The sequence below is a fragment of the Numenius arquata genome, chromosome Z, assembly GCF_964106895.1.
Source record: "Numenius arquata chromosome Z, bNumArq3.hap1.1, whole genome shotgun sequence".
Classification (NCBI taxonomy): Eukaryota; Metazoa; Chordata; class Aves; order Charadriiformes; family Scolopacidae; genus Numenius; species Numenius arquata.
This window is the reverse complement of record NC_133616.1, coordinates 47,455,460-47,481,272: the sequence shown is the minus strand read 5'-3', so window position 1 is coordinate 47,481,272 and position 25,813 is coordinate 47,455,460. Positions and strand designations below refer to the sequence as shown.

The 25,813-nt window shown below is 34.6% G+C and overlaps 1 protein-coding gene across 1 annotated transcript in view; it reads left to right on the top strand.

Annotated features, from left to right (window-relative positions):
• The first annotated feature begins 403 nt into the window (after positions 1 to 403).
• CNTNAP4 (contactin associated protein family member 4) overlaps positions 404 to 25,813 on the top strand; it is a 231,613-nt gene continuing 206,203 nt past the window's right edge. The window contains exon 1 of the mRNA XM_074166807.1: positions 404 to 494. Within this exon, the coding sequence (XP_074022908.1) occupies positions 410 to 494 (85 nt within the window). The 5' untranslated portion in view covers positions 404 to 409. The remainder of the gene's footprint in view (positions 495 to 25,813) is intronic.

Sequence of the window (25,813 nt, the reverse complement as noted above, 5' to 3'; positions counted from 1 at the left end):
TGCTCATGTGCTGGCTGCTCTGTCTTATTGTCTGGCTTGCAACAGAACCCCTCATTTCCTACCTGCACCACAAGGGGTGTCCAGGACGCGTGGTTGAGGAGGCTTTAGTCAGCGATCAGTGCAGGGGAGTCTGGCAGTTTAGCCCCGAGTGATTGTGTGAAATTGGAGGAAAGATTCTCACTGCTGTTTTTCAGGGATTGCTGTTGTTAAATGGAAAAGCAGATTTGGAGGTGTGTGTGCATATGTGAGGAGATGCAGAGTGCATTTGACTGAGGTGTCTGGTCATTGGGAAGCACTGCGAAAACAGGCAGAGGCAGGCAGTGAGAAGAAAAGGCAGGAGCAGGACTGAAGTAGAGAGCAGCTGTTTCCTAATACTCTGGTTCTTTTGGGTGCCTCCGTGAATGTGAACATGGATTCTGTCACTGAAATCTTCTTGAAGCTGCTGTTTCTCCTATCTGTGCATAACTGGCACACGGCAGTGGCAGGGAATAAATGTGAGTATTGCATATGATTTAAAAATAAATTCAGAGTGTTTTGAAAACTTCTGAGATATTTTATTTGCATTTAGAATAAATATTATCTTTGGAATAAATGCTTGCTGCTTTGAAATAATGACAGCAAGTTGCTAGGCTGAAAATGATCTAAAATCCTTCTGTAGATTTTTGCCATGACTCTATGTACAGAATATTGTTGTTAAAGCTTGCAGTCTAAGAGTATCTGAAAGCAGCATTTTCCTAAGGAATGCATGTTCAGCCCCATTTTTATTTTTGTATTCTGTTTGTAAGTGCAGTATTTTCCAAGGAATTTTGCCTTACCTGGAAATTACTGGTAGATTTCTATTGTGTACTGTATCATCTTGGTGTTCAGCAATTTATAATTTTGAAAGCTGATATCTGTATCTTCTGAATTAAGCTGGCACTCATGTAACTCTGATGGACATTACTGTACAGTTCAAGAGCAGTACAAATATAATAAGGAAAAATGTGGATAGCAAGACTTTATGGTCTCTGCATTGATTGCTTAGGGAGTATGGTTCATCCATGACTAAAGAAGAGAAAGCTATCTGTTCTAGCAGAAAGTTTTTTTTTTTTAAATTAAATTCATAGTTAGCCTGTAGGGTGATATTACAAAATATAGTGTTTACAGTTTTAAAGACAATCTGCCATCTTGGAGGCAAATCTGATATGTACCTGAAAATCTCTGTCTTTCAGTGTTGAATTAATTATTAAAAATTAAGAAGGAAGGTAAAGGAAAAAGCTTGTCAAGAAACTAATTGTCAGGGATTTTGTCATTCACTAATAGTTCTGAGCTATTCTTGTTCCATTTGATTCAGCTTCAGCAAGCTGAAGGATTTCATTTTGCATACATGTGGTAGAACAGTAGCCTACATGCCAGAGCATATTTTCTCCCTTTCCTGTTAAGGCACTGGTCATGCATCACAGGAATGAGGAGGGAAGGAGCAATGCCTCCATGGGAAGAAAGAGCATGCCAAAGCAAGGAGGAATGTTCAGGAATAACCTTACAGTCCGGTGGCAGGAGACAGCTCCCTGGAAACATTTGAGCAATGGCAGAGGAATTTGAAGTGCTCAATGGGTCTGTAGCCTATGGTTTTGCATATGGATGGTCTGTAAACTAAACATGTTCCCATGAGCCAGACGTTCACATTGCAGCACCAAATGATCTTGTGCTGTCATTCAGTAATGATATCTCATTTGATACTCAAGTGCATATTGCAGCCCTAAACATGAATACTAAGTTCCTCTTGTTAAACACCCTGCTGCAATCCAGCCACAGCTTTAATTCTCTTCATCATTCTGCATTGTACAGTTTATGAATACGTCCATTTTCACAAGACTATGATAATTGAATTGCACATTAATAACATTTGGCACTATGCACAAAACTAAATCAGTTGCTTATATTAAAACCATTGCAAAAAAGGCTTGCATCACACAGCAAAGCAGTAAAGCACTAGAGGTCACTCTTACAATTTAGGAAGCAAGGTTTGAGGAAAAGGTTCAAGCTTCCTCCCAATACAGAATTATGAAGGATAAAACAAATCAGGTATGGAAAATATTTACTATTGGCTTTCTCAAATACTTCTCAGAAACAAGCCAAACTCAAGTACTGTCAAATGACTGACTTGAATGCACAGATTTTTCCCATATATGCTAGTATTTACAAATGTATAGTATTTTTATTTATGAATAATTCCTAACTGCTATGTCAAAAGACTCATCTGAACTGAAAAAGTAAGAACTGTCCCCATGCTACAGGCAAAGAAACTGATTGTGGGAAGGGTAAATGAAATTATTTATATTAAGAAGGAGTGAGCACTAAGATGTGAAGAAAACTTGGCCAATCTAATGCATATTATTCTTTTTCAACATCTAATCTGGGAAAAAAAGTAAAATCACTTTTTATATGTACTACTTTGGAAGTGAACATTTCTGTAGGAGACTTTGTTTTAAAAGTGACAGTTTCCACCTCAAGTATCAAGGTATGAATTTGATTAGTGCATTAGGTTTCAAAAAATAACCTCAGCAGAAAAGTTTTTTCATAATTACTGATTATAGTAGATACATGCATCAGCCATTGCCTGCTCACTTGAACTTTCCTTACTCCTTTGTTCTCGAGGAGCTGACCAGGAATTGAAATACTTTTCAGTAGGTGGTTCTGCTATTGGCATTAATGTATTCAAAGATACTTGCAGAATGAGTAAAGCTCAGTTTTCTTGCATGAATTTTGATGGCTAGATTGTCCAGTAGGCTGAAAATCATCAGAGAAAATCGGATTTTTAAAAATTTTTCTGCTAAACTAACCCATTTTTCTTCTTTTAATTTTATGGTTCTTTTTTTAATATCAGATCCTGAATATCTTAATTTTTGCTTTGTCCTTCGTCAGACCAGGTGCCATTAAGAAAAGACCAAAGACCTTTACACTTCACCTTTACTCTTCAATGCTAATGTTACTAAGTCAGTTGTATAAAGAAAATTTCTTGGATCAAAAATTAATATGTTCAGAATTATTTCCATCTTAAAGAAATCACAGTATTCCTCTTGAGTAAAATGATTTTGAAGTTCTTAGCTTATCTGAAGGTGACAGACCTTTTCATCTAGAATATGAAAGTTTATTTCTGGGGTTTTATTTTGTTTGTGTGTGGGTTTTTTGGGGTTTTTGGGGGGTTTTTGGGGGGTGGGGTGGGGGTGTGTGTGTCTGTTGTTTTTTTTTTGTCTGATTGGGTGGGGTTTTTTTCCCCTGAAAGATAATGCTGACACTTCCAACTAAGACAAGTAATAATTGCTGCTGGAAACTCAAATCTTAAAAGTTCTGTAGTAGTGCCGTTTCATGCTTTCCTATGCTTTCTTTCTCCCAAAGAATTGCATTTCCAAAACAGTTGAAAGAAATTTGAAGTGCACAACACTAAGTAACTGTATAAGGTCAGGTGTGAGTTTTAAATGAAGGATTAAAGCAAGTAATCCTGTAAGTTTTTTTCACTAGAGCTAGGAAGCATTTTTATTTCATTTGGAACTGTGTCTACAGCTGTAAATTAGCAAGCTACTAAATCAGCCCTTGAGAACTTCCCAGAGATTGGTAGTCTAATAGGCGCAATCCTTTTCTTTAAACTCTTTCAAGGTTAAGTATTGCACAAAACAAAATTTACACACAAGTCAACTGTTACAAAAAAACATTAAGGTTAATTTTGACAGTGAATGGAAACACAGAGAACAAATTAAGGACTTTCCATGTAAATTCTCACCTCTTTATACCTACTTCTCTTTGTTAAATCTCTCCAGTTTTACAGCAGCTTTTATCAATACATATTTTCATATTTGTATTGCAATGATCATAATTTTTATAAATCCAGAAAGCTCTTCTATTATTGTTACTGTTGTTATTATTAAATATCAGGGACTGGTTGTTAATGCTACAAAAGAAGACCTCTCTAAAGCTGACAGAGAATGACTGTTAATGATCCTGAAGTTTTCAAATAGAGGACTGACCACATACCTTGATTATATTATCAGATGCAAGTCATTGTACAAGTAATATCCCCAGGGAAGAGATTACTTGCTACAAGGAAAATATTGTGTCTTAATTTAGAAAATAATTTCATTCTGATGTTAATCATTGGTACCAAACAGTTCTGTAGACTATTTGACAACTTAATTAAATCTCATTAAGAATATAGTAAAATGCTGTTTATCACCAAAAAAATCTAAATCAAAATGTAATTCTTTTACCATTAGTTTGTGCTTGATGTGAACTGTAGGGGTGAAGAAAGTAGAAACTTCCTTAATTTTCTTTTAGCCTCATTAATATTTACCTTCCATTTATTATTATCTACGTCTGCTCTGAGATAGCAATGGAGATCCCATCAGAAATCAGGCCAACTCTGGGCAATTATTTACATGAATAAAACATTATAGAAATCTCTAGTATATTTTGCATTTTTTTAGTACAGTAACATCAAAAGCTTGTATCAATATCAAATCTAGACCGATACCAATGGAAAAAATTATCAAAATTTATTTCAGACTTTCAAGGTTGACAATTCACAGAAAGACCTTGGGTTGATTACAGTAAGTAAAATAAACAATTTACATCCCATTGCTTTAGACTTTCAAATTCCCATGAACATATCTGTCTCTGGAATCAGTCAGCAGGATGGATGGAGCAAATTTGGTCATGATTGATAGATAGTGACAGACAAGTAATGACATTTTTAAAGCGAGATAGAATCAACCATAAAAAGAAAATGCAGTATATATATGTAAAGTATGTTATCAGTGCTAGTAATAACATTTACATTATGTGTTAGGATCTACCATGTTCTAGTTAAGTACCAGTTAGGAGTTCCAGAGTAATCACTAACTTCACATCTTGATAGTTCTGCAGTTCTGCAGATAGTTCTGGCCATTCTACTTTCTTTCTTCCATAATAAGTAGATGTAAGTGTACATCTATGGTCATCCTCAAGAAAGACTACCTTTTAACTGAGGGGTTGTGTCCAGTTACCTATGTCTCATAAAATCACATACACTTCTACCATTGTATATGAGGTACAGTGCTCAACTTTAGTATTTTTTCTGAACGCTTCTATGCTACAGTAGAAAACAACAGAAACATTTTGTCATATGTTAATATATCTCATATGATATATTTGCCAGTATTCTGCTTACTGATTAATCTTCTGTAGGAACGCCAACAATGACAATTTCATAGCTTCTAAGAAGTTTAGATAGGAAAAAATAAGTCAAATCTCTCCCCAATCCCTTCTCGCCCTCGCTGAGTCCCTACCCCAAACAAGCAAATCAAAGAACACTTGAATGCTCAAGAAACATTACACCTTCCAAATATTTATTTTCTTTTCTCCCCAGATGACGCTGTGCTTTGGGGCTACTTGCAAGGTTGAGAGTTTAGTGTGCAGCATCACACAGGATTAGAGCTGTGTTTTGTGTGAAAGTTAAAACTGCTTCTCAATACTTTTATATGTTTATTCCTTGTTAGTTACTCTCACCTAACAAGCTAATAACAGAGGTGGAGGCAGTAAGATCCATCACAAAGGGGTTTTCTTCTTTGAACACACCGTGCAATTTGTTAAGAAAGATAAAGAAATATCAAATACTAAAATTAGTCATGTCTGTTGGTGACTAGAAGTACACATTAACTTTATTTAAGAGGTTTCTCAAGTGAAAAGTTAAAATTTGCTCTTCTGTCTCAGTTTTCAGCTGTTTTATGAAGAGGGAAGGAAAACCAAAACAATAACAATAACACTGATTTTGCAAGTTTCTGTACAATTGCTTGTTTTTTTTCACTGTTAAATATGACTGTAGTTAAGTGTTTTGGTAGATTGATCTGGTAGTTCTTGAATATAAAATACTTTTTGTAACTTACAACTTGTAACTTTGGCAGTCAGGGCCTGTGCATGACTTCTAGATTAAAATTGAAAAAGAGGTATGCGTGTCTCAGTGTACTGGCATGTATTACATAAATGTCATTATGACAACAGATGTGTCTCTAAACTTGAAAATAACATGAAATATATAGGAGATACAGTATGTTGTCCCAGTGAAAATGGTTTTGCTTTATTATTTTTTTTTCTGTGAAAAATGATGCAGATTTAATGATAGGATTTAACCAGTTACAGTTAACAGAAATTTTAACTCTGCAGTGTTTTATACTTATGTATTTAATCATGTTTACCTATCTGTTGTGTGTTTGTGTTTTACATATATGCAAGTATAGCATTACAGACTAATGTTTGTTAAAGGGGTACTTTATAGGCCTCCCTCCATCAACTGAAACCTGTGTCAGTAACCTTGAGTTAAATCTGTGAAATGAAGAGGAGGATGGGTGTCCAATTATTTTTATTTTCAGAAGACAGTTTTCAGTGTTTATTACAAATTGCTACGTTATTTTTTAGTAAGAAAAATGTAGTGTGGACCGGGAAGTAAAAATGATACTGTTTATATTCTACTTAATAGGTATTTTCAGTACAATAATTTGAAAAGTGATTGAAATCCTAGAAACTTCTGACATTTTAAGTAGATTAAAATTAGCAACTACAGAATTATTATTTAAATAATGTACTCACTTAATAGACTAGTGGAGAAAAGTACCTCTAGGGTTTTAAATCTCAAAGGATAGAGTAAAAATGTGGTTAGGAAACCTATCCAGCTGGGTAGAGGTTCTAATTACTTTTTTATTAGGTAGATCTCATTACTTGGTTGTGCTCAAGAATAAGCTATTGCTTGGGTTTTGGTGTTAGAGTGCTTATTTGTTTCTGTAACAATCTTTTAGCAATTAACATGTTTATATACGTGGTCTTGAGGGAAAATCAGATTAGAAACAGCATGTTGGAATATTTGAATTTATTCTTACTACTTAATATCATTCTTTATTCAGTTGATAGCTGAAAAAGACCTTGCTCCTTTCCAAGCATTTATCTGTCCACTTCTAAATCTAAATAGAAAGTGTTTTTCAAAACCTACTTAATTCCTAAAAATACAATTTTATAAAGATTTTTTCCCAATTATGTTTAAAATTTGACCTCAAATATCCCTGGCTGTATCTGATTGACCTGTTCAGAGTTATTGTGAAAATATACTTTTAAAGAAAATTCTAAACAACAAAAAAAGGCTCATAAAATATGTGGCTAAAGAGGGTAGAAAAAATATTATTACTCAGATGCCATATAATGTAATAAACAACCTCGCTAGGAGAGCAAACAGAATAAGTTATTATTAGAGAAGGTCCACAGTAGAGGCTTTGAACAAGGCAGCAAGCATAAGACCTTCAGAGGGTAACACGCTATAAAATTGATGCTGTAGACATGCTGAGTTGCATACAGAGAGCCTGAATTGCTTTGGTTAGTTGACCTGTGACATTGTGTTGTGTCCTCTATTACATTGGAATGGATATGCTCAACATGGCTATTCTGTAATTATCTAAAACTTTTAAGAGGAGGAGAGGATAAAGTTTTTTTTTTCTTCAGGGTTATGAATTATAGTAGTGGTCATAGGATGTTTACTACTATGCAGTATTAATAAGAAAATGCTAATTTGAAGCTGGAAGGTGTTTTGAATTAGAAATAACTATATAGGAGCTGCAGAAGGAGATTTTTCCTGAATTTTCATTGCTTCATTTATTAGCAAATATAACTTACTTTTGAGATATATGATGAACTCTGATGGCTTCTGCAGAGACAGGACAATTGGGATTTATCTCTCTGAAATTAAAAATCTGAAACTTGGATGTTTGCTTCTGAGATGACTAAGTCCCTTTTTACTCATATGAGAGAAAAACTAGTTCTTACAGGAAGAAGTCATGCAGAAGATAAAAGGAAGAAATAGCATGCAGAGTTAGTTATCTAGTAGAAGGCAATTTGCAGTGTAGAAGTGCCCTTTGTCTCATCACTGATTATGACTGAGTCTAGATAACTAGGTCAGCGATAGGCTTTGTAGAGATCAAAATTACCATGAGATGGGTTCCCATTCCATCAAAATATCCTACTGAAAATGCATGTTAGAAAAAGTATAGCAAGCATCACTGACTGCCTTGTACATTAATCACCAGCTATACCAAATATATTTGTGTCTGATGTTGAAGTTCCCAGAGTCTCCTATGTCTGTGTTTGGGTAAGTGGGTTCTGGCTGATCTCCCAAGGGTTAAGGCAGTGCTATTAATAGTCCTAGGCAAAGTATAGGGACTATGTGAGGAGCTGGAAATGTCCTGCCAGTGAGAGCGTCTTTCACTCTTGGAAGGGTGAAATTATACAGGTATTTTGACTATATACAGTGTTCTGATAAAATGAAAATCTCATTAACTTAAATAAGCTGGAATTGCCTGTTCAACCCACCTGAGACAGTCTGGTATTTCTGTCCCTTTGACAAACTATGATTATAGCTCCATTTTAACCCCAGTCCTGTCAAAACATGGGGTTTTTTTGCTTCTAAAGAAAGCATAGAGTGAAACTGTTATGAGCAAAATCATCAGAATACTACCGTATTCCATTTAATAAAACAGCAATAAAACAGATAAAAGTATCTTGGTACTTTTATGATTACTTTAAAGCTGTTTTACTATCCAGTATCTAATGATGGTTATAGACTGACTGTTATACAGGATAGGAAGACTTTTTATGCTCCAAGCCAGCAAACTGTGGCTCTCACTGTCACTTTTTTTTCCCCTGTGTATGACAGGATGCCTATCTACTATGCAGCAGTTTAGTTTGCTAGCTTTGTAATCATGGTGTGACTTACTTACCATTCTCTTTTTAAGAAAAAATGCAATCTTTAGGAACTAAAATTTTTAGGTTTTTTTTGAATCAGTGAAAAACAACACTGAGTCTTGATGTCTTTATTCAACTAAAGCTCCTTGGGAAATCAGTGGGGGCTTTACTTAAATAAATACTGAATAAAAGCTTTAGAAAGAATGAGCTGAATACTATTCAATAGTGTACGCTGCATAGTTTGAACATAACTGGTCTCTTTATTTTCTTTCTATGTACTATTCTTTTCATTTTGCCTTGTTTGGAGGACTCGGACACAGAACTGTGTAACAAACAAGAATTACTCATTTGTCCCACTTGACAAAAAATAAATCTGAGGAGAAAAAGACATTTAGAATTTTAGCTAGTTGCTGTGGTTAGGGAATTTATAAGCCTGCAGGGAAAAACTACTGCTCTGTTTTTCTGAGCCAATGGTAACATATTTTTTTTAAACTATCAAGATGATTGATTTTAATTTTCAAGGGTGAAAAACTTGGTACTTTCATCAGTATCTGAATGCAGTGGAGCACACTGGAGGCTGCTGAGCTCTGCCTTCCAACTGACACAGTGTGTTGCAGTAACTCTTACTTTTATCAGCCTGAATGTGGAATTTGTAGGGCTGTTTTTCAGTTGTATCATACCAGCCTGCTCTGGAGCAACACTGTACCCTGCAATGATTACATTTCTGTCCTCAAGCAAAGTCTGTCTCAGAGTTTGCTTTTCCACAGAGTAGACATGTCCTACGGTAATTAGGATTTAGAACACATCTCTCAGAGAAAGGAGGGATCATCATAAAACTTGTTTGCAAATATTAGCTGATTATTTTAGCTTGTTTACTTTTACATAAAACTTATATGTAAACATATATTTCCCTGTAAAATAGGAGAAACAGAACCATGGTGGTTTGTGGTCTCATTTCCTAATGTACTTTTGGAAGGTTTGTGTGACAGTAAGCCTGGCACAAGAATAGGACTATGACAGGGTTTTGCTAATCGCACAGTGCTGTAAAAAAGTTATCCTGACTTCAGTAAATAATTAAGTAAATGAAATACAAAAGGAATTCAATCATAGGTGAATCAGCCACTGAACCTTTTTTTGGATTTCATAGCCCCACTGTTACTGTAGGTGACTATCAATGCACTTTTTTTGTGTGAGTGAAACTTATAGTGTCTATAGCAATAAATAATTGTAAAACTCTCACATGTCCCAGGCACAGGTGACAGGTTAAAGGTCAATATAGCCTTTAAGAATATGTTAGGCAGAAGTCTTTGAGATATGTTAGGAAATGTAGAAGTTTCTTTTACAGAAAATCACTTTTTTCTATCTATGCCTCATCTATTGTTAATGTGTTTTGAGGCATGATGACTTTTTTCTCTTTTTTCTTTTTCCTCCCCAAGGGCTCAAAAAACCTCATCTGTACTCAACTGTAAACTTGTTCTGACTTTTGTGAACTGTGATTATCTCATAGATCATTCTTATGCTGTATAGCTGTGCTTTACTGTGTCCTGATTTGTTCTCTTTGGACAGGAAAACAAAGAATTTAAGAGATAGAGACTGGGGAAAAGATGATTTATGTGCAAGTACTAAAATGCACATTTTTGTGCCATCTGCAATGAAGGGTTGTTATTTTTGAACCCTTTGCAAAATGGCTACATCTATGTGCTAGCTTGCTGTAGCCCAGAGGTGGTAGGTATTTGGTCAGACTGCCCCAAATTTTGAGCAATGGGTCAGGGATGGATTCACAGTTATGAGGAACTTGATATCTGATATCCTTAGGATACTGCAGTAGGAAGTAAGCTTCTTTCACCATCTTGTGCCATGTTTTCCAGGGGAAAAAAGATTTACTATGGCAAAGATTGCTTTCCTTCTTCTTCTCTCTCTATAGTGACTACGTAGAAATTTGACATTTGTTTTCATTGGAAGGGAGGTAATGTGTTCTCTGTAGATATTCTAGGTAAGGACATACTGAGAAGTTCTAACAGAAAATTCTCTGATCTAACTCTCACCTCTAGTAAAGTGTGTATGTGTGCTGGAGGTACTGAAGGGGGTAGTTTCTGTTTTGATGTTTCTGATAGATTTTTGTTATGTCTCAGTGGATGTGTTTCTAAGATACTGCCACAGGTGCTGAAAACGTATATCGAGTGGAAGCAAATTATGTCAAATTTCAGTGCATGGTTGTGCATACTTCAACATTATAGATTGAATGACATGATACAAAAATCTACCAGTGAGCTAGTATTGGCAAACTGATAGTATGATGGATCACAATGGCTTACTTAGGAAATGCTGATTGCGACATTCAGATTTACATGTTTGCTTTTATAGTTATTTGTAGTTATTTGTATCCATGTCTTACTGAATGCTTTAACTTATCAGCAGATTAGGTTTTTTTTAATGAGAGATTCATCTTTCAACCCATATTGTTGTTTGAAAGTAGCAGAGTTGTTATGATTTACTGATGCCATATATATTTAATTATTTATATTATTTTTGTGGCTTTAATTAATGTAGGAGTACATTTGGAAAACAACATATGAAGTTGGATGTGTCTCCTTTTCTCAATCATTCAAGCTGTATAAGTGTAACACAAAATAATCTTAAACCTGGAAGACCCAGACTCATTAGGATTTTGAATTGTTCCTGTGATTCTTACTTTCCTACCCTGCTGCCTGCCAGTGGAGAGGTATGTATAGGAGAAAACAGTGGAGAAGTTCCTCTGACTTTGGAACCCTACTGCTAAAACCATGTTAAAACCACACTTACAGTAATGGGTGGTTTCAGTCAGAAAATAAGGTACTATTTAGTGCAAAATCCTCTTTCAGAATAGAACACTGTAAAATACTCAATGTTTCTTAAACTGTAATCTCTCATAAAACATTACCAGTTAAATGAGTGGTAAATGGCAGTGCATGGCAAGCACTCAGTGTGTTATCCACTTGGAATATAAATAGTGGTCTATTTTAAAGAATTTTTTAATGTCTCCATAAAAGTATTTGAAAGATAGTGTTATGATCCACTTAAATTTCTTCTAATGAAACAATTCATTGTCATTTTTATTGCAATTAATCTTTGTCATCACTGAGAGAAGAAGTAATATGCCAGATCATAGAGTATTAGAATGTGGACTTTGTCAAGAAGGGCGAATTGTGTTATTCCTTCATGCTGAACAGAGATTCTATTTTCAAAGCATAACTGCAAGACTCTAAAGAAAATCAAACATTCTTTAAAATAATAAGTGGTGTTTTTCTACAGTTTAAACTACTGTTGGGGAATTCTTATTGTACCCCTAGAGGTGAATTAAACACATTTGTGCTTAAACGTAAAAAAAATAATGACAATGCATTAAGCAGAATCCTATTGCAATAAGTGGTTCTAAAAGGAGTCTACAAAGATGCCTCACAAGCAGATGACGTATATACACTTGTCCCATCACCAATCCTGTAAGTTATTGCATGGCGCACCCCAGCCTGCCCCTTGGGTTCATCCCTAGGCCCAGCTGTATTGCCCAAAGGTGGCCCCTGAGGACCTGTTAATATTCCAGGATGGCTACAAGACAAGAGGGAGTCTGTGTCTAGGATTCTTGCTCATAGGCTGCTTAACCCTTTCTGCAGTTGGGACCTCTTGCCCTCCATGCCAGTCTCGGTCACAAATTTACCACTGCTGTTACAAATTGGATTTTGCCTTCACTACTTTTGTATTTGTGTAGCTTCTCAGATATTTTTATTTTAAATTATACGTAAGAAGTCTGATTTTGTGGTTCATACGTTAAAGTAGAATTTCCATCACACTGACATATAATACTGCTGTTGAAGGTCTAGACTGTGGACATAGGCAAAATGCAGATGTCCATGTTTCAGTCTACTGTGTTTTCTAAACAAAATTTAAAGTAAGGAATGATGCCTGGGCCAAATTTTTGAAGGACTTGAAAATTCATTTATTTACTTAGAAAGATTTACACTTTCTTAAGGTGCAGGAAATGTACATAGGAACAACAGTTTCAGCATTGGTGGTTTTGTTTATTTTTTGTTTGGTTTTTAGTTGACTCAGTTTTAGTATTTTTTCAAGAGTGAAGTTTCCTGTAGTATGAAATAATGTTACATGATAAATCAAAACACAGATTTGCAGATCCCGTGCTCTGTCAGCGACACAGTATTTTGTAAACTCCCTCCCTTCCCTTTTGCAGGCATCAGAAATTCAGATGCCAGATTGTTTCTTTTTACCATTGCCTCTTTTTTTTCCCTGGCAAATTCTCTGAGAGTTGGAATTATCTCTTATTTCTGACACGTGGTTTGACTGCCAAGACTGGCCTTGGCTACTGCTCTTTACTGTTTCTTACTGTAACACATCATCTTCTGTACTAGCAAGTGGGTTCAATCACAAAAGTTGGTTGTGTATATCAACACTCTTTACACATACAGTGTAGCTAGCTCATATAGTTTTTATGCTGTCTTCTGGTATCAAACACCTTACCTGAAACTCAGTATTCAAACAATTGCACAAAATTAAAGCTTTCTAATAATTTTTTCTTTGTGATTTAATCTTTGTGATTGTGAAACAGAATAAAAACATTTAATGAGTTATCTTAGTGAGAGCATGAACAGTCTGCATGCAGCTCTCAAGAATTTTAAGTGTGGGTCCCGTTCTGGACTTCCAGTTCTGGCTGTCAAAGGAAGGATGTCAGCAGGGATCTAGCTGACATCAGCATCTGTAAAAAAGCAAGACCTTTTAAATATATTGACTGATTTTTTACCTTGTTTTGAGTCTCAGAGTGCTTGTGCATCTTAGTAATTTTTTGATTTTTGATTTGAAAAGTGATTGTAATGTCAGGTAACTTCTGTCCTTATTGCACAAAATCTGGGGGGAAAAAACCCACCCAAAATAAAAAAAAACAAAATCCAAAGAAGAAAGAACTATTTATCATTTAATTCTCATGAGTTAAACTTCATAATGTTTTATGCATAATATCATTGATTTCTTTCAATCTGGCAAGATTGCACTTGTAACTGTGTATTAGCAAATATAGATGTAAAAAGTGACTTTGCTTACAGGTGGGGGGGTTGAGATTTTAATAATAAATCATTATTTTTAAATTTATGTTAATGAAGACGTTTAGCATACATTTGTATCTTTTTAATGTGCTTTACACAGCAGAGCTCTCTTTGACCTCTGTTTTGTGCTCAGTTTTTACATGGGTTTCCTATTTATGTTCATGGGTAATAGCATACATGAATTTAATACAGGACACAAGTACTTTAATTTCAGATATCAGTGCAGAGCCTACCTAAAGACATTATGGAAAAGAAATATTTTTGCTCTTCTGAGTGAGTTTTAAGAGTTAATTTTGATACATATTCAGATAAGAAGTACAAATGCAGAACATCCTGCACAAACATTTTCTGGGTAATTTTCGTATGCCTCATTCACAGCTACTGTGTGATGAGCTCACATCTCTAAGAAGTGATGCATTTCCAAATGACAGAAAGCTTCTTTTTAATGCCTCTTTTTCTCTCATTAGTAGAAGTTTTGACCATTTCTTGGTTCTTTTACATCACACTATTGAAAAGAGTCCCCCCATCTTTTTTCTTTTTTTTTTTTTTTTTAAAGTTAACACAGTAGTTTCTGTCAAAAGAGGAGATAAACAGTCATGACAGTTAGAAAAGGGCTGATTTTTATTAAGACTTCTAGTGGCAGTTGGTGTTTTATTAGATTGGTGGATTCCATTTACAGGGTCCAGCAGGAGTCCGGATGGAGAGCGTTCTTGATTGGTCTCTGTGGGATTTTGTGAGCAAAGCAGGTTATAAAGTATCCTGCCACTGCATGCCTTCCTTAGGTGGCAAGCCACAGAAGCTAGCAAAGCTGTGCCAACAGCCAAATGTTGCAGGTTTTTAATGTGTATTGGTGGATATGTGCTTAACAACGCTTACAGTGTTTCTGCTTTTAGGAAGACTATCCACATTCTGTTCCTTCTGTTTTAATTATATTTTGGCATAATTATAACAGCAAGTTAGTTATGTAGATTACCGTTCTGCTGTATGTACCACAACAGCAAGTGAAACTGTACAATTGCTTTTTGACCATGGTACAACTTCAAGGCTCCACTCATTCAAAACCTGATCTTGATATTTATATCTTCAATAGTGCTGTGTTCAACCAAAACCCCCCTGCTTCCCTCACCACCCCACCTGCGCCCTGCCATTGGTTTAAGTTATTGATCTAATAACAAGAAATAAACGGTTTGATATTAAAGTTAGGCACTGCCTTGAAGAGAAAATGGATAGAAAATACATTACTGATTAGGGCAGGAGCATTCATTGGAATGACAAGATGAGATTTATTTTAATACCAGATAAATTAATTAAGCAATAATTGAATGCGGTGTTTTTCTAGGCACTGTGCACTGTTAGGAGATCATTCCATTTGTTTTCTTTAAAGGTGAATCACATTTCTTTTAGCAGGCAAACAAGATAAGACATACAATATATGCAGTGATACATACAACTAGGTACAGAAATTTGAGGAGTCTCTGTTAAATAGAAGTGTCCAGCAAGGAATTTGCTCTCCATCAGCATGCAAAGACTGCTCTCACTCAAAAGGATGAAGAAAGACTTGAGAAGCTAGGGCCAAGAGGAAAATGAATGAATTCTGTCAGACAATGCCTACTTTTCAGAAAAAGGATTCCATGCTTGTGCTATCTATTGTACCTTTGAGGTTTCAGTGTTTGCCAAGAGATTAAGATTTTATCATCTTCAGCTTAAAATGATCCTTTTATTTAGGGCCTGAGTAAACAAAACAGTAGAAGCTCATTCAAAATTTTCATTCTACTAAAAAATTGACATACTAATATGAGGTGTGATAATTTAGTTAACAAAATCAGAGCTCTGTGGGTTAGTTTCATAACTATGATGGCAAATTTCTTTCAAATTCCAGCCTTTCTTATTGAAAAAGAGTTATCGGACTGCAAGATTTATTCTACAAGTAAATTGAAAATTAAATTCTAACACAAAGGCCTTATGAATTCTTTTATAACAATTAAAAAATGTGGTATTTATAAGGATTCTTTTGGAACATTATTTTTATGCAGTATTTCAGCTCTACTCAACATGGGGGGAGTGTAATAATTTTTCCTTTCTTGTTTTTCTGTCTCTCTTTGATAGATCTCATCACAATTTTACAATATTGTACTCCAGGAATAAGTGGAAAGGGATAGGCAGCCTGATTGGCTTTATTTATGTTGTATTCACATAAGTATGATAGTATTAACAATCTAAATAAAGCAGCAGTTCTTCAGGCTGATTATCTGTATGTCCATCCAATATGCATCAATGGACCACAATTTTTAGTGCAGTTGCAAAATTTAAATAATAATTAGGTCATCAATTGTTAAAATTTTAATTTTCTGTTTTATATGATGAGGCTTGACTTCATCAGTATATTTTATTGTTCAATACAATTCTATCATTCGTCCTAGAGCAAGCAACGATTAATGCTGAATTTTGTTTTCTGTCCCACTGCTTTACTCTTCTTTGTGAATGTGAATGTAATATATGAAAATGACCCCTGAAAAAGGAACTTTTTCCTTTCTATAAGTCTCCAAATCCAGAGTATATAAAGTCATGATTTATTTTCTTCTCACTTTTTCTTTCTTGTCTGTCCAAATGATTGAGAGTCGTGGATGAGATGCTACCCAGTACCACTGGCCTATACTAAATTGTTTATATCCATATCTTTGAGGCTGGGGCATGGATTTGTAATCCTTCATGTTAAGACAGCAATTGAATATTGCTTTTTCATAGTTGTTCATACTAGTAGGTGATTTTATGGTGTCTTATGACTAACTAATACACTTCAATCATGGTTATCTAATGAGCTTATGACTTGCATGTCAATACATGATCTTGTACTTTCTGGTGCCAGATTTCATTCAATTTCTGTTACTCTGTTATCATCTAGTTCTTTTTTTTTTTTTTTTCTTTTTTTTCATGGTCTTAATGAAATTAGGGAATATGTTGATTGCCAGACTCCTAATTCCCATGTGGTTTGATTCTCCCCTTCTCAGTATCTCCCATTTCCATTTTCTTGTCCTTATGCAGTATGTAGCTCCTTTTCTCAACTGCTTATGAATGACTAGCAATTTCCTATGCAACAATAGATAAATCAGCCACTGTCATAGAAAACCATACGTTACTTTGATATGATCTGCATTAGACAACCTTTGTTCCATTTGATCTAGTTTTCCGTTTGCCACCATTTCCTTAAATACTCTTTCTTTTCAAAATTATTCTAGTCTCACATATTATTCAAGTCAAATTTAAAGATTACTACAGCCTGCTTTGCCCTTCTCATCTCCTCACCTGGCTTACCTCCTCTATTCTGTATTTATAATATACAGGCTACTGTCCAGTTATTCGCTACCAATTCTCCCTGATAGATTAGTTTACAGTGCCTGTTTCTGGTCTGTGGAATCTTTTATGATGTTTTCAGAATTCAGGGATACAGACTTTATTCTAAACAGAGTTGGGTGTTATAATTTACTGCTATTAATTTTTTTTTTTCATTCACATTATCCATCCTGCCTCTGTCACTTTGGTCATCAATCACGCTTATAAAACATTTTCAGAAAAATTGTTACATAACTTAGTAGCTAATATCATATTTGAGGAGGAACAGAGAAAGTTCACATTTAATATTAAATGTTTTTGTACTTCAAGAGGAAATTAAATGTGTGTTACAAAAAGTAGAATCAATATCAATAAACATAAGCACACTGTACTTGTTATACTGATTTGCAGAATCATGGATATTAAAAGATAAACATATACTCAGAAGTCATTCTTAAATTAAATTATAAAATAAGAGTGGTAACCGCCAATAAATGTGTAAGTAATAAGAACTTTGGAAACATTTCTGTGATTATTGCTTCTAAAAATACTTTGCATAGACTTACTATTCTCTTTGCTTTTATTATGCTTTTAGGGAAAAATTCAATTTAATTTTTGTACTATTGGTTTTTTATTTTACCTGTTTTCTTAAGCTGATTAAAACAAGTAATATACCTGAGCTGACGCAAGTCAATAAATGATTTTAATTTAATAAAAATATTTAGTAAAAATTAAGATCCTCACCACACAAAACCAACTGTGACAGAGCAGTGAGTTCTGTCTAATATACTAAATATATTGTGCCCAATAGAAATGTTTTAGTTGTGTAGTATATTGTTTAGACACCTTTTTTTAATAATTTTAAATATTTCTCTCTTCCAAGTTCCTGAGTAGATTTTTTATTAATATTCTTGATTTTGTTGAAAAAAGTTATTGATCTATGCCACTTAGTCAATTAAGTGTTTTTAAAATTTTATATGGAATCTCACCAACTGTAAAATTTGATTGTCTGTAAGTATCTGTGTTTGTATATCTTGACATAACACATACATTAATAACTGTAAATAATTACAAAAGTAGTATAATGACATTACTTCCTATGAAGCAGGGGAAAATATTATGTTTTTCTCCTGTAATCCAGTTTTGAACCTCTCTCAATATGTATAAAGTTAAAAGAAAATGATTAAATTGTGCTGCATTATAACAGTAATGGCCCATCATTTTGAATAAATACAAGCAGTTAAATGTAATGATCGTTTTATGGAAATTACTTTGGCTTGTTCCCAATTTTTAGGGTACTTTTATTATGTAAGTTTAAATAACTTTTAGCTAACAATTACATTAAACAACAGTATGAGTAGTATAATAGTGCCTCATTGAATTGAACTAAAAAAGAATTGCGAGGGGATTATATTAAAATGTCTGTCTTGTAAGACATTCAGTCATACAAGGTAACTATCCTGAGCTACTGTTTCTTTACTGTTTATCTTGTATTCCTTTGATAATATAGTCAGGGTGGCTGTTTTTCTGCTTGATCTAGGGTTTTATTTTGTTGTTTGTTGTTCATTTATATAAAGGAAAATATTAATGTTCCATAGTAACTCAGTACCTTCCCACCCCTGAAAAAAAGTAAAGGAAGAAAGAAAGTAGACTTAATGATACTGTATAATTGATTTGGGTGTTTGCCAACTTTCAGACTGTTCATTTTAGAGACTTTTGTGAGGATAAAACATAGTATTCATAGTATTTTTACTTTAATCTTAAAATGCTACAGCTCATAAAAATAACTTTGACCTGCTGTAGATTGAGTTTCAGCAGAGTGCACTAAATATTGGCTAGTATTAAAAAATACTGAGAAATAAAGGGTTAGTTATCCACCTTCCATGTGTGTTTCTGCTTTTCATGTTTTTCGGGCATTGCTTTTTTGTGGTTTTGACTGCTTGTTTTCATGGTGGGTTTTTTCGTTTGTTTTATTTACTGGCAGGCTTACCACAAACTTCTGCTAAGGCCCAAGGTTCTTAGGACTCTGTGAAATGAAGAGTATAAGACTTATTTATAGGCAGTCCAAACTTGAGCTTTTTTAAAAGCTTTCAGTCTTGATTTAGCTTTCTCCAACTTTTTTTTTCCCCATTAATATTTAAGACATCATCAGTACATTCCTTCATCTGCCACACACACTCAATTTATGTGTGTGTGTGTGTGTGTGTGAGTGCGCAAATGCTGTTCTCTGCTATAGTGGAGAAAAATCCTATTTTCTTTCTAATTTTTAAAATTTATTTCTCACATTAAAGAACAAAACTGATGAGGGCAATGAATAACAAAGAGACAACATATAGTAAGATCTGGTATGATCCTATTAAAATGGATACACTGCTATGAATGAGGTTTTCTGTAAAGGCAAGAGCTTGGGAGCAGCTGACTGAATTCTTTAACCTTTCAAAGTCTGAGAATATGTACATGCAGATATAAGTCATACCAGGGTTTAGTCCTGACTGTAAATAAATATATGTTTGAGATTAGTGAATGGACCTGGAATAAGGAACAGTTGGTGGAACTGAACTTCTAGTTCACTGCTTGTGAAATACGCTGTGTGAATGAATTAATTTTATTTCTGTCTGAGGAGGAAAAAGAAATAGAAAGTGCCAGCACTAAAGAAGCCACTATGGATTTACATCTTACGGTGTAAGATTGAAAATATATATACCAATGCAAGACATTTTGAGCTCCACTGTAAACATTTATAAGGGTTTATGATTATTTGCAGTTGATCGTATGGATTCTCTGGTGTCTTATAAGATGAAAGTCCATCTGGCAGCCTTGCCTGCAGGCAGAACACTAATAAAATCCCTTTCCCGTATCATCACAATGTTTTAAGGAACTTGGTTATTTTTAGAACCTTTCCTGTTCTTGAAATTTGGTTGAAATTAGGAAACAGAATGAAAAGTTGGACAACAGAATGAAGGGGAGACAAGAATAGTCATATGGAATGTATATGTATATATAGTTACATAATTTAATTGTTATGACTTGTTTCTTTAGCGAGCCAAGTTAAACTGTATGTTTCTTTCATCGTGTACATCTTTTAACCTCTTGGATGAATTGGAAGAAAATCACTGACCAGTTGCACAATGCTTGGGAGACAACCACTGAACCTTTTCTTTGCTTCATTTATACCATCTGGTATGTCTCAGAATTTTTCTGAAGTTAAATATGTGAACTAAGTAGGATAGTTAGTTATTTCTTTCACTTTTGCTATGTGTGTTGCACCAGAACAACATGGAAGGGATAAGTTTCTAGTGCAAGTCTAAGTGCAGAAAAAAAGCATTCTGCCTCTGGCATTTTAAATACATCTATCTGGAGCAAATGTCATGGAAGGTAAACTAAACATGAAGACAGGAAGAAATCTTGCTGGCTAGATCTGCTTCAAAGTAAATAAATAAATATGTCTGGAATTTTTCTCTTAATTGCTGTTATTTTTTTGTCCTGTAAATATTATGGGATTTCTCTGAAGGAGAATATCACAAATACTGTAAAAAGAGTGAAGACAATTTCTAGTTTCCTGAACCATCTCCATATGAGAGCATCAGGTTTCCTACTGAAGCAGTATTAAGCACTGGGCTTTTTTTTTTTTTTTTCTCTCTCCCCTCTCCCCCACCAGCAGGTACTACCTTTTCCCAACTTTTTTCTCCCCTCTGAAGGCAGCAGGGCAAACGTGTTCTCACTGATATATTCAGTTCTAACAGAGTTGAATAGAAAGTTGCAGCCACATAATTGAAATCACCATGAAAAAGAGCAGATTTTAGCAGGCTGATTTCAGAGGCTGATGTATTGAAAAACAGCCATCCTGGCCCAGATGACAGGTACAAATGAAATTTACAGTTGTCGTAGCAACTCAGGTGGAGTTTGCCAGCTCTGCTTCAATTCCCATGAAAATAGATGCTGAATCCGACCAGGAAAAGAAAAAGAAGGGGGGTGTGTGTGCACGCATGCATGCATTTAGAATGATCACCTGAAATAAATTATAACTACAATGTAGGCTACCATGCTAGTTGAGGTAGTTTCTCAATTGATAATAAATAACTGATTTATAGGGTTGGTTTTTTCTTCTTCTTTTTCTTTCCCATTTTTTACCTCCAGTTGTGGCAGTTTATTTATAGTCTTTTAAGATAAAACAATGACAGTGAGCTATATATGACTTCTCTTTAAACAGATCATTCTTCGATTCGATTGAAAATTTTATTTTTTTACCTTTCTCAAACTTCATTTTAATTTCATTGAAAAAAATCCATTGGTATTTTTTTATATTAAGTGTTAGAATCAATTCAACTTGAATCAAATTCCTATTTACTGCTGGACAAATACTTTCATGGCTTAGAGATAATTTTTATCATTCTAAACTGTTGTAATATCTCTTGGTACGCTTAGCTACAATAGAGCCTTGTTTTTTAGCTAAAGTGTATATCCCATAATGCACTGCATTCTTCATTCTAAGTGAACATCACAGAAAAGTAATCAAATAAGAAAATCTGCCAGAAAAAAAACCCAATGTGGATATGTAAAATACTGCTCCCAGAAGGTTTTTTTTTATTTTATTTTGAACTGCCTAGAAATCAAAAATTCTAGATTCTTGTTTCACAAAGATTGGGAATTATAAATCTTTTCATATATACCTTTCACCCACAGTCAGGGTGGAAAAATGTCAATTGTGCCAAGAGATATATTCTCATTTCTTACTTCATTAATTTTGTTGATCTAATACATTCTTCTTGACGTGTAGAACAATATAGTGCAGTCAAACAGGATTTGAATGAATTCTTGTCACAAAAATTATCAGACATTATGATCACATTCTGCCATTTTCATTTAATACAGTATTTTTTCAATGTCACATAAAATTCTCACCTGTGAAGAAGATTTCATTATTTGCATTGAAGAAGACTTCTGTTCCTCAGTGGCCTCTGCACTTAGCATATCGCAGGCACATTTCATTTATTATTGTAAATGTAGCATTTGTAAACTGTTCTGTCTCACATTTTATAGTGCAAGTCATTCCTTCATAAGGTGGTCGTCTGGGCTTCTGGAGTACTATTTCTCTGAAGGCAAATTCTGTGTCCAAAATGGAATGCTTCCAAGAATGCTATGACTTTTAGGAGTGACAGTATGGCATGATTTGACTTCAGGTCAAGTTTCCAAGTTAAAACAAAACACAACAAAAATTCCGTCTTTTCCTCAGAGTTCTTATCTAATGGAACAATCCTAAATATGTTCCATAGGAAAGGGAAGAACAATTTTATGCTTCATTCACTTCCCAAATGCCGAGACCCTTTTGTGCCTTATAAAGACAAAACTAGATTTATCAAAAAAACAATAGAAATGATAAATTAATGATAAACTACTATTTTTAGTCTTTACAAAACTAGAAATAGTTAACAGTATTTTTGCTTTTAGGAATAGTTACTAATTTATGACAAATTCCTGTAAAGTACATGTATAGCAGCTCTTATTTCCAAATAGAACTTTAAATGGCATTTCTGCAGAATTAAATACTTGAAAAGTATCTCATAGCATCAGTTAAAAACAGGTCTCCAGTGAATAACTGATGCCATTAAATTGTGTATGATTGGATAGAGTAATCTTAGTGTAAATCTTAGGGGAAAATTAGTTATAATAAAAATTCCCATTTTTAACAATGAATTGCTACATATTTATGAAGTTTACAAATGCTATTTAATTAGCACATATTAGAATTGTTTTCTATGAAGAAAATAAACAGGCTTTTATAATAGAGCAATTACATCCCCAACTGAATACAAACACGTTTAGCTTCCAAGAGCAGCTTCAGTATTTGTCTCTTAATCTCCTATTGATTTAATATATTTAAAGTTATAATTCATAGAATCAAGAGTAAATTTGACCTGTGTGTAACTAAAGGAAGATAAAACATAATTTAAATTATAAAAACTATTTAAATATTTCTGATGCTTTTGGATCAATGTCTGTGACTAGACTAATTCTCTAGAGGAAAATATGGCTTAAACAAAGTTTTTTCCTCCTTTTCAGCACTGGATAGCAATTTGGAATTTCCCCTGTTACTGGTTCATCTCTTGGTAGATTTTATCATTTTAATCTGGCAGCATACCAAATTCGAACTTGCTCTGAAAACTCCTTCTCAGTGCATTTGCTTGTATGAAGAGGATTATAGGATTGTTGTCCTGTTTCTGAGAGTGGAAAACTTGGCTATTCTCTTTCATTTACCCCCACCTTTCGAAATGAAGGGAAAAGAAGGGAAACAGGGTGTAACCTATGCCTGATGCCAGTATACTCTGACTATTTTTCTGCCTTGTCATAGCCTGGTGTAGAAATAAAATTACTTTTAGATATTCTGAGCTAAACACAGTTTTTGTAGAATAAAGTAGACACTCATCCAAAACAGACTAAAATTTGATTCCCATATTGAATATATATACTGAAATCATACTCTTGGATTTATTGTAAAGTAGAAGCAATTACAAAGAATTGAAATGAACTCTTCCAGACTGTCATTATTCCAGGTTAGTACACAACCTAATAATAAGCGTAGAAGACATTTTGAAGTGTCATCTTAATTTGCATGTTGTTCAAAAGCAAGAGGTATGAGTAAAGGATTGACGCAGGGAGATAACCAAGTGCACAGATTTTTCATCACCAGTTAACTGTATTCTTTGCATTTCCTGAAGACACTAGATTGGTGACAGATGACTGCTTTGGTGACAGATACTACTTTATTTGGCAGACACATAGTCTTCTCAGATTTCTCCACCATCTACTGGACTTAATTTTTACCTTGTGACTTCATTGTCTCAGCTTTACTCACATTTTAATGCAAAAAATGATCTGAAATGAAGGTTTTCATGCATGCTGTATTAATAGAATTATCTCTTTTCCAGAGAGTATTACTGTAGATCTAATAAATTGATATATGAAATAATTTCAGTTCATTTTAAAAACTATTAAAGTTTGCATTCACTTTCTTATTACCATTTCCACCCCTAGTTTTTTTCTGTTTTTCAGTAAATTGTGTTATTTATTCTTACGGTAGTGCTTCAGCTTTGGGTAGTTTCATATGAAGAATTATAATCCCTCTTTATTCAAATGTTTGATATCTTACAGTCTGTGTAACCTCTTAGAACTGCCAGGACCTTATTTTCTTTTCAAATGCAACCTTTTCCATACTAAGAAAATAAAATGAGGCCTCCCATCTATATGAAGTGTGATGCAATGTAGTCTAGGTAAGATAAGCCATGTGCCAGTGTCAAATTTGTCTTGAGTCTGAAAACTGTGAAATTTCTTAAAATGAAGTATGGTTTCCTTCCCTTTGAGCAACCACAGAAGATATTTGTATTAAATAATTTCCATTTTGGCCTTTCTGAAAAATGGAAATTATTTGCAGTGTTCACACAGAAATATTTAACAAGATAAACAAAAAAAATTAAAAAAACCCAAACCCACAACTAAGAATTTTTCAGAGGAATTTAAACCAAAATCAATGGCTAGAAGTGAAAATGGGTTTTGTATCTATCTGAGTATCTCTATTATCACTTGGCTTTCCTAGATATTTTATGAAGTTAATATGCGATTTGTATCCAATTACCCTGTGGTAAATTGCATCATATATAAATCATAAGCCATTGTGATATGTACTGTATTTACTTAAGGTGAGTCAAACTTACTATTCAGCTAAGAAATAGCTATAATTATTAGAGAAATAATGTTGCCACCTTCAGAGGGATTTTATCACCGCATTATATTTTGATACTTAAATGAAAGTGCTCGTATGTTTTGGAAGTACTGTGTTGATCACATAGTTGGTTTTGAGAGCAACGTCAAGGAAGAAAAATTACTAACCAATCAATAAAGTCAGTCTTCCCCCATATAGTTGTACTTTATGTATCCAAAATTTTTTAGTCTTCTAGTTAACACAATTACCTGTGAACCCTTGTTAACATTGAGCACTACAAGGTTGCACCTAAATTTCTGTTTAATTTTAGTTGTGATGTTGAGTGCTAAAAAAAAAATATATATATACTCATGTTGGGAATAAAATAGCAGTACATTAAATGACTGCAGGACCTTTCATATGGAAAATGTGGAGGTAAGCGGCACTGTGCGAAGGGATCGCAGCAAAAAAAACCCTAAAAGGACCGGCAAGGAGCTCTTTTTGAGGGCTTTTGAAGCCGGCAAAAGCGACTGGGCCCTGCCAGAACCCAGCAGCTTGTGGGCGGGCTGCGGACGCGGTGTGGGCGGAACCACTCCCCCCCCTCCCCCCGCTAAAAGGGGCATCTCAGGAGTGCAGCGACGCGCATCAGGAAAGCATGCGAGGGGCATGGCGTGGCGTGGCGTGGCTCACGCAGGGAGGAACCCAAAGCTCTGTTGGCTAGACAGGTGAGTCCTCCTGGTGATCATCACCCCCCTTGGTAGGAGTTTAGCCATGGTCTCCACCCAGAGGAAGGTCATGCGCTTGACCCTAACCAGAATGGATGTGGGAACCCAGACAGAGCTCCCACAGAAACATGTGGCCGTCCAGGTCACAGGATGCAGGGAGTGCCAGGACCTTTTACTGGTAACAGGTGATAGCTGTGAGACCTGCTGTAGAAGATGTGAACAGACCAATGATCTGCTTAGCA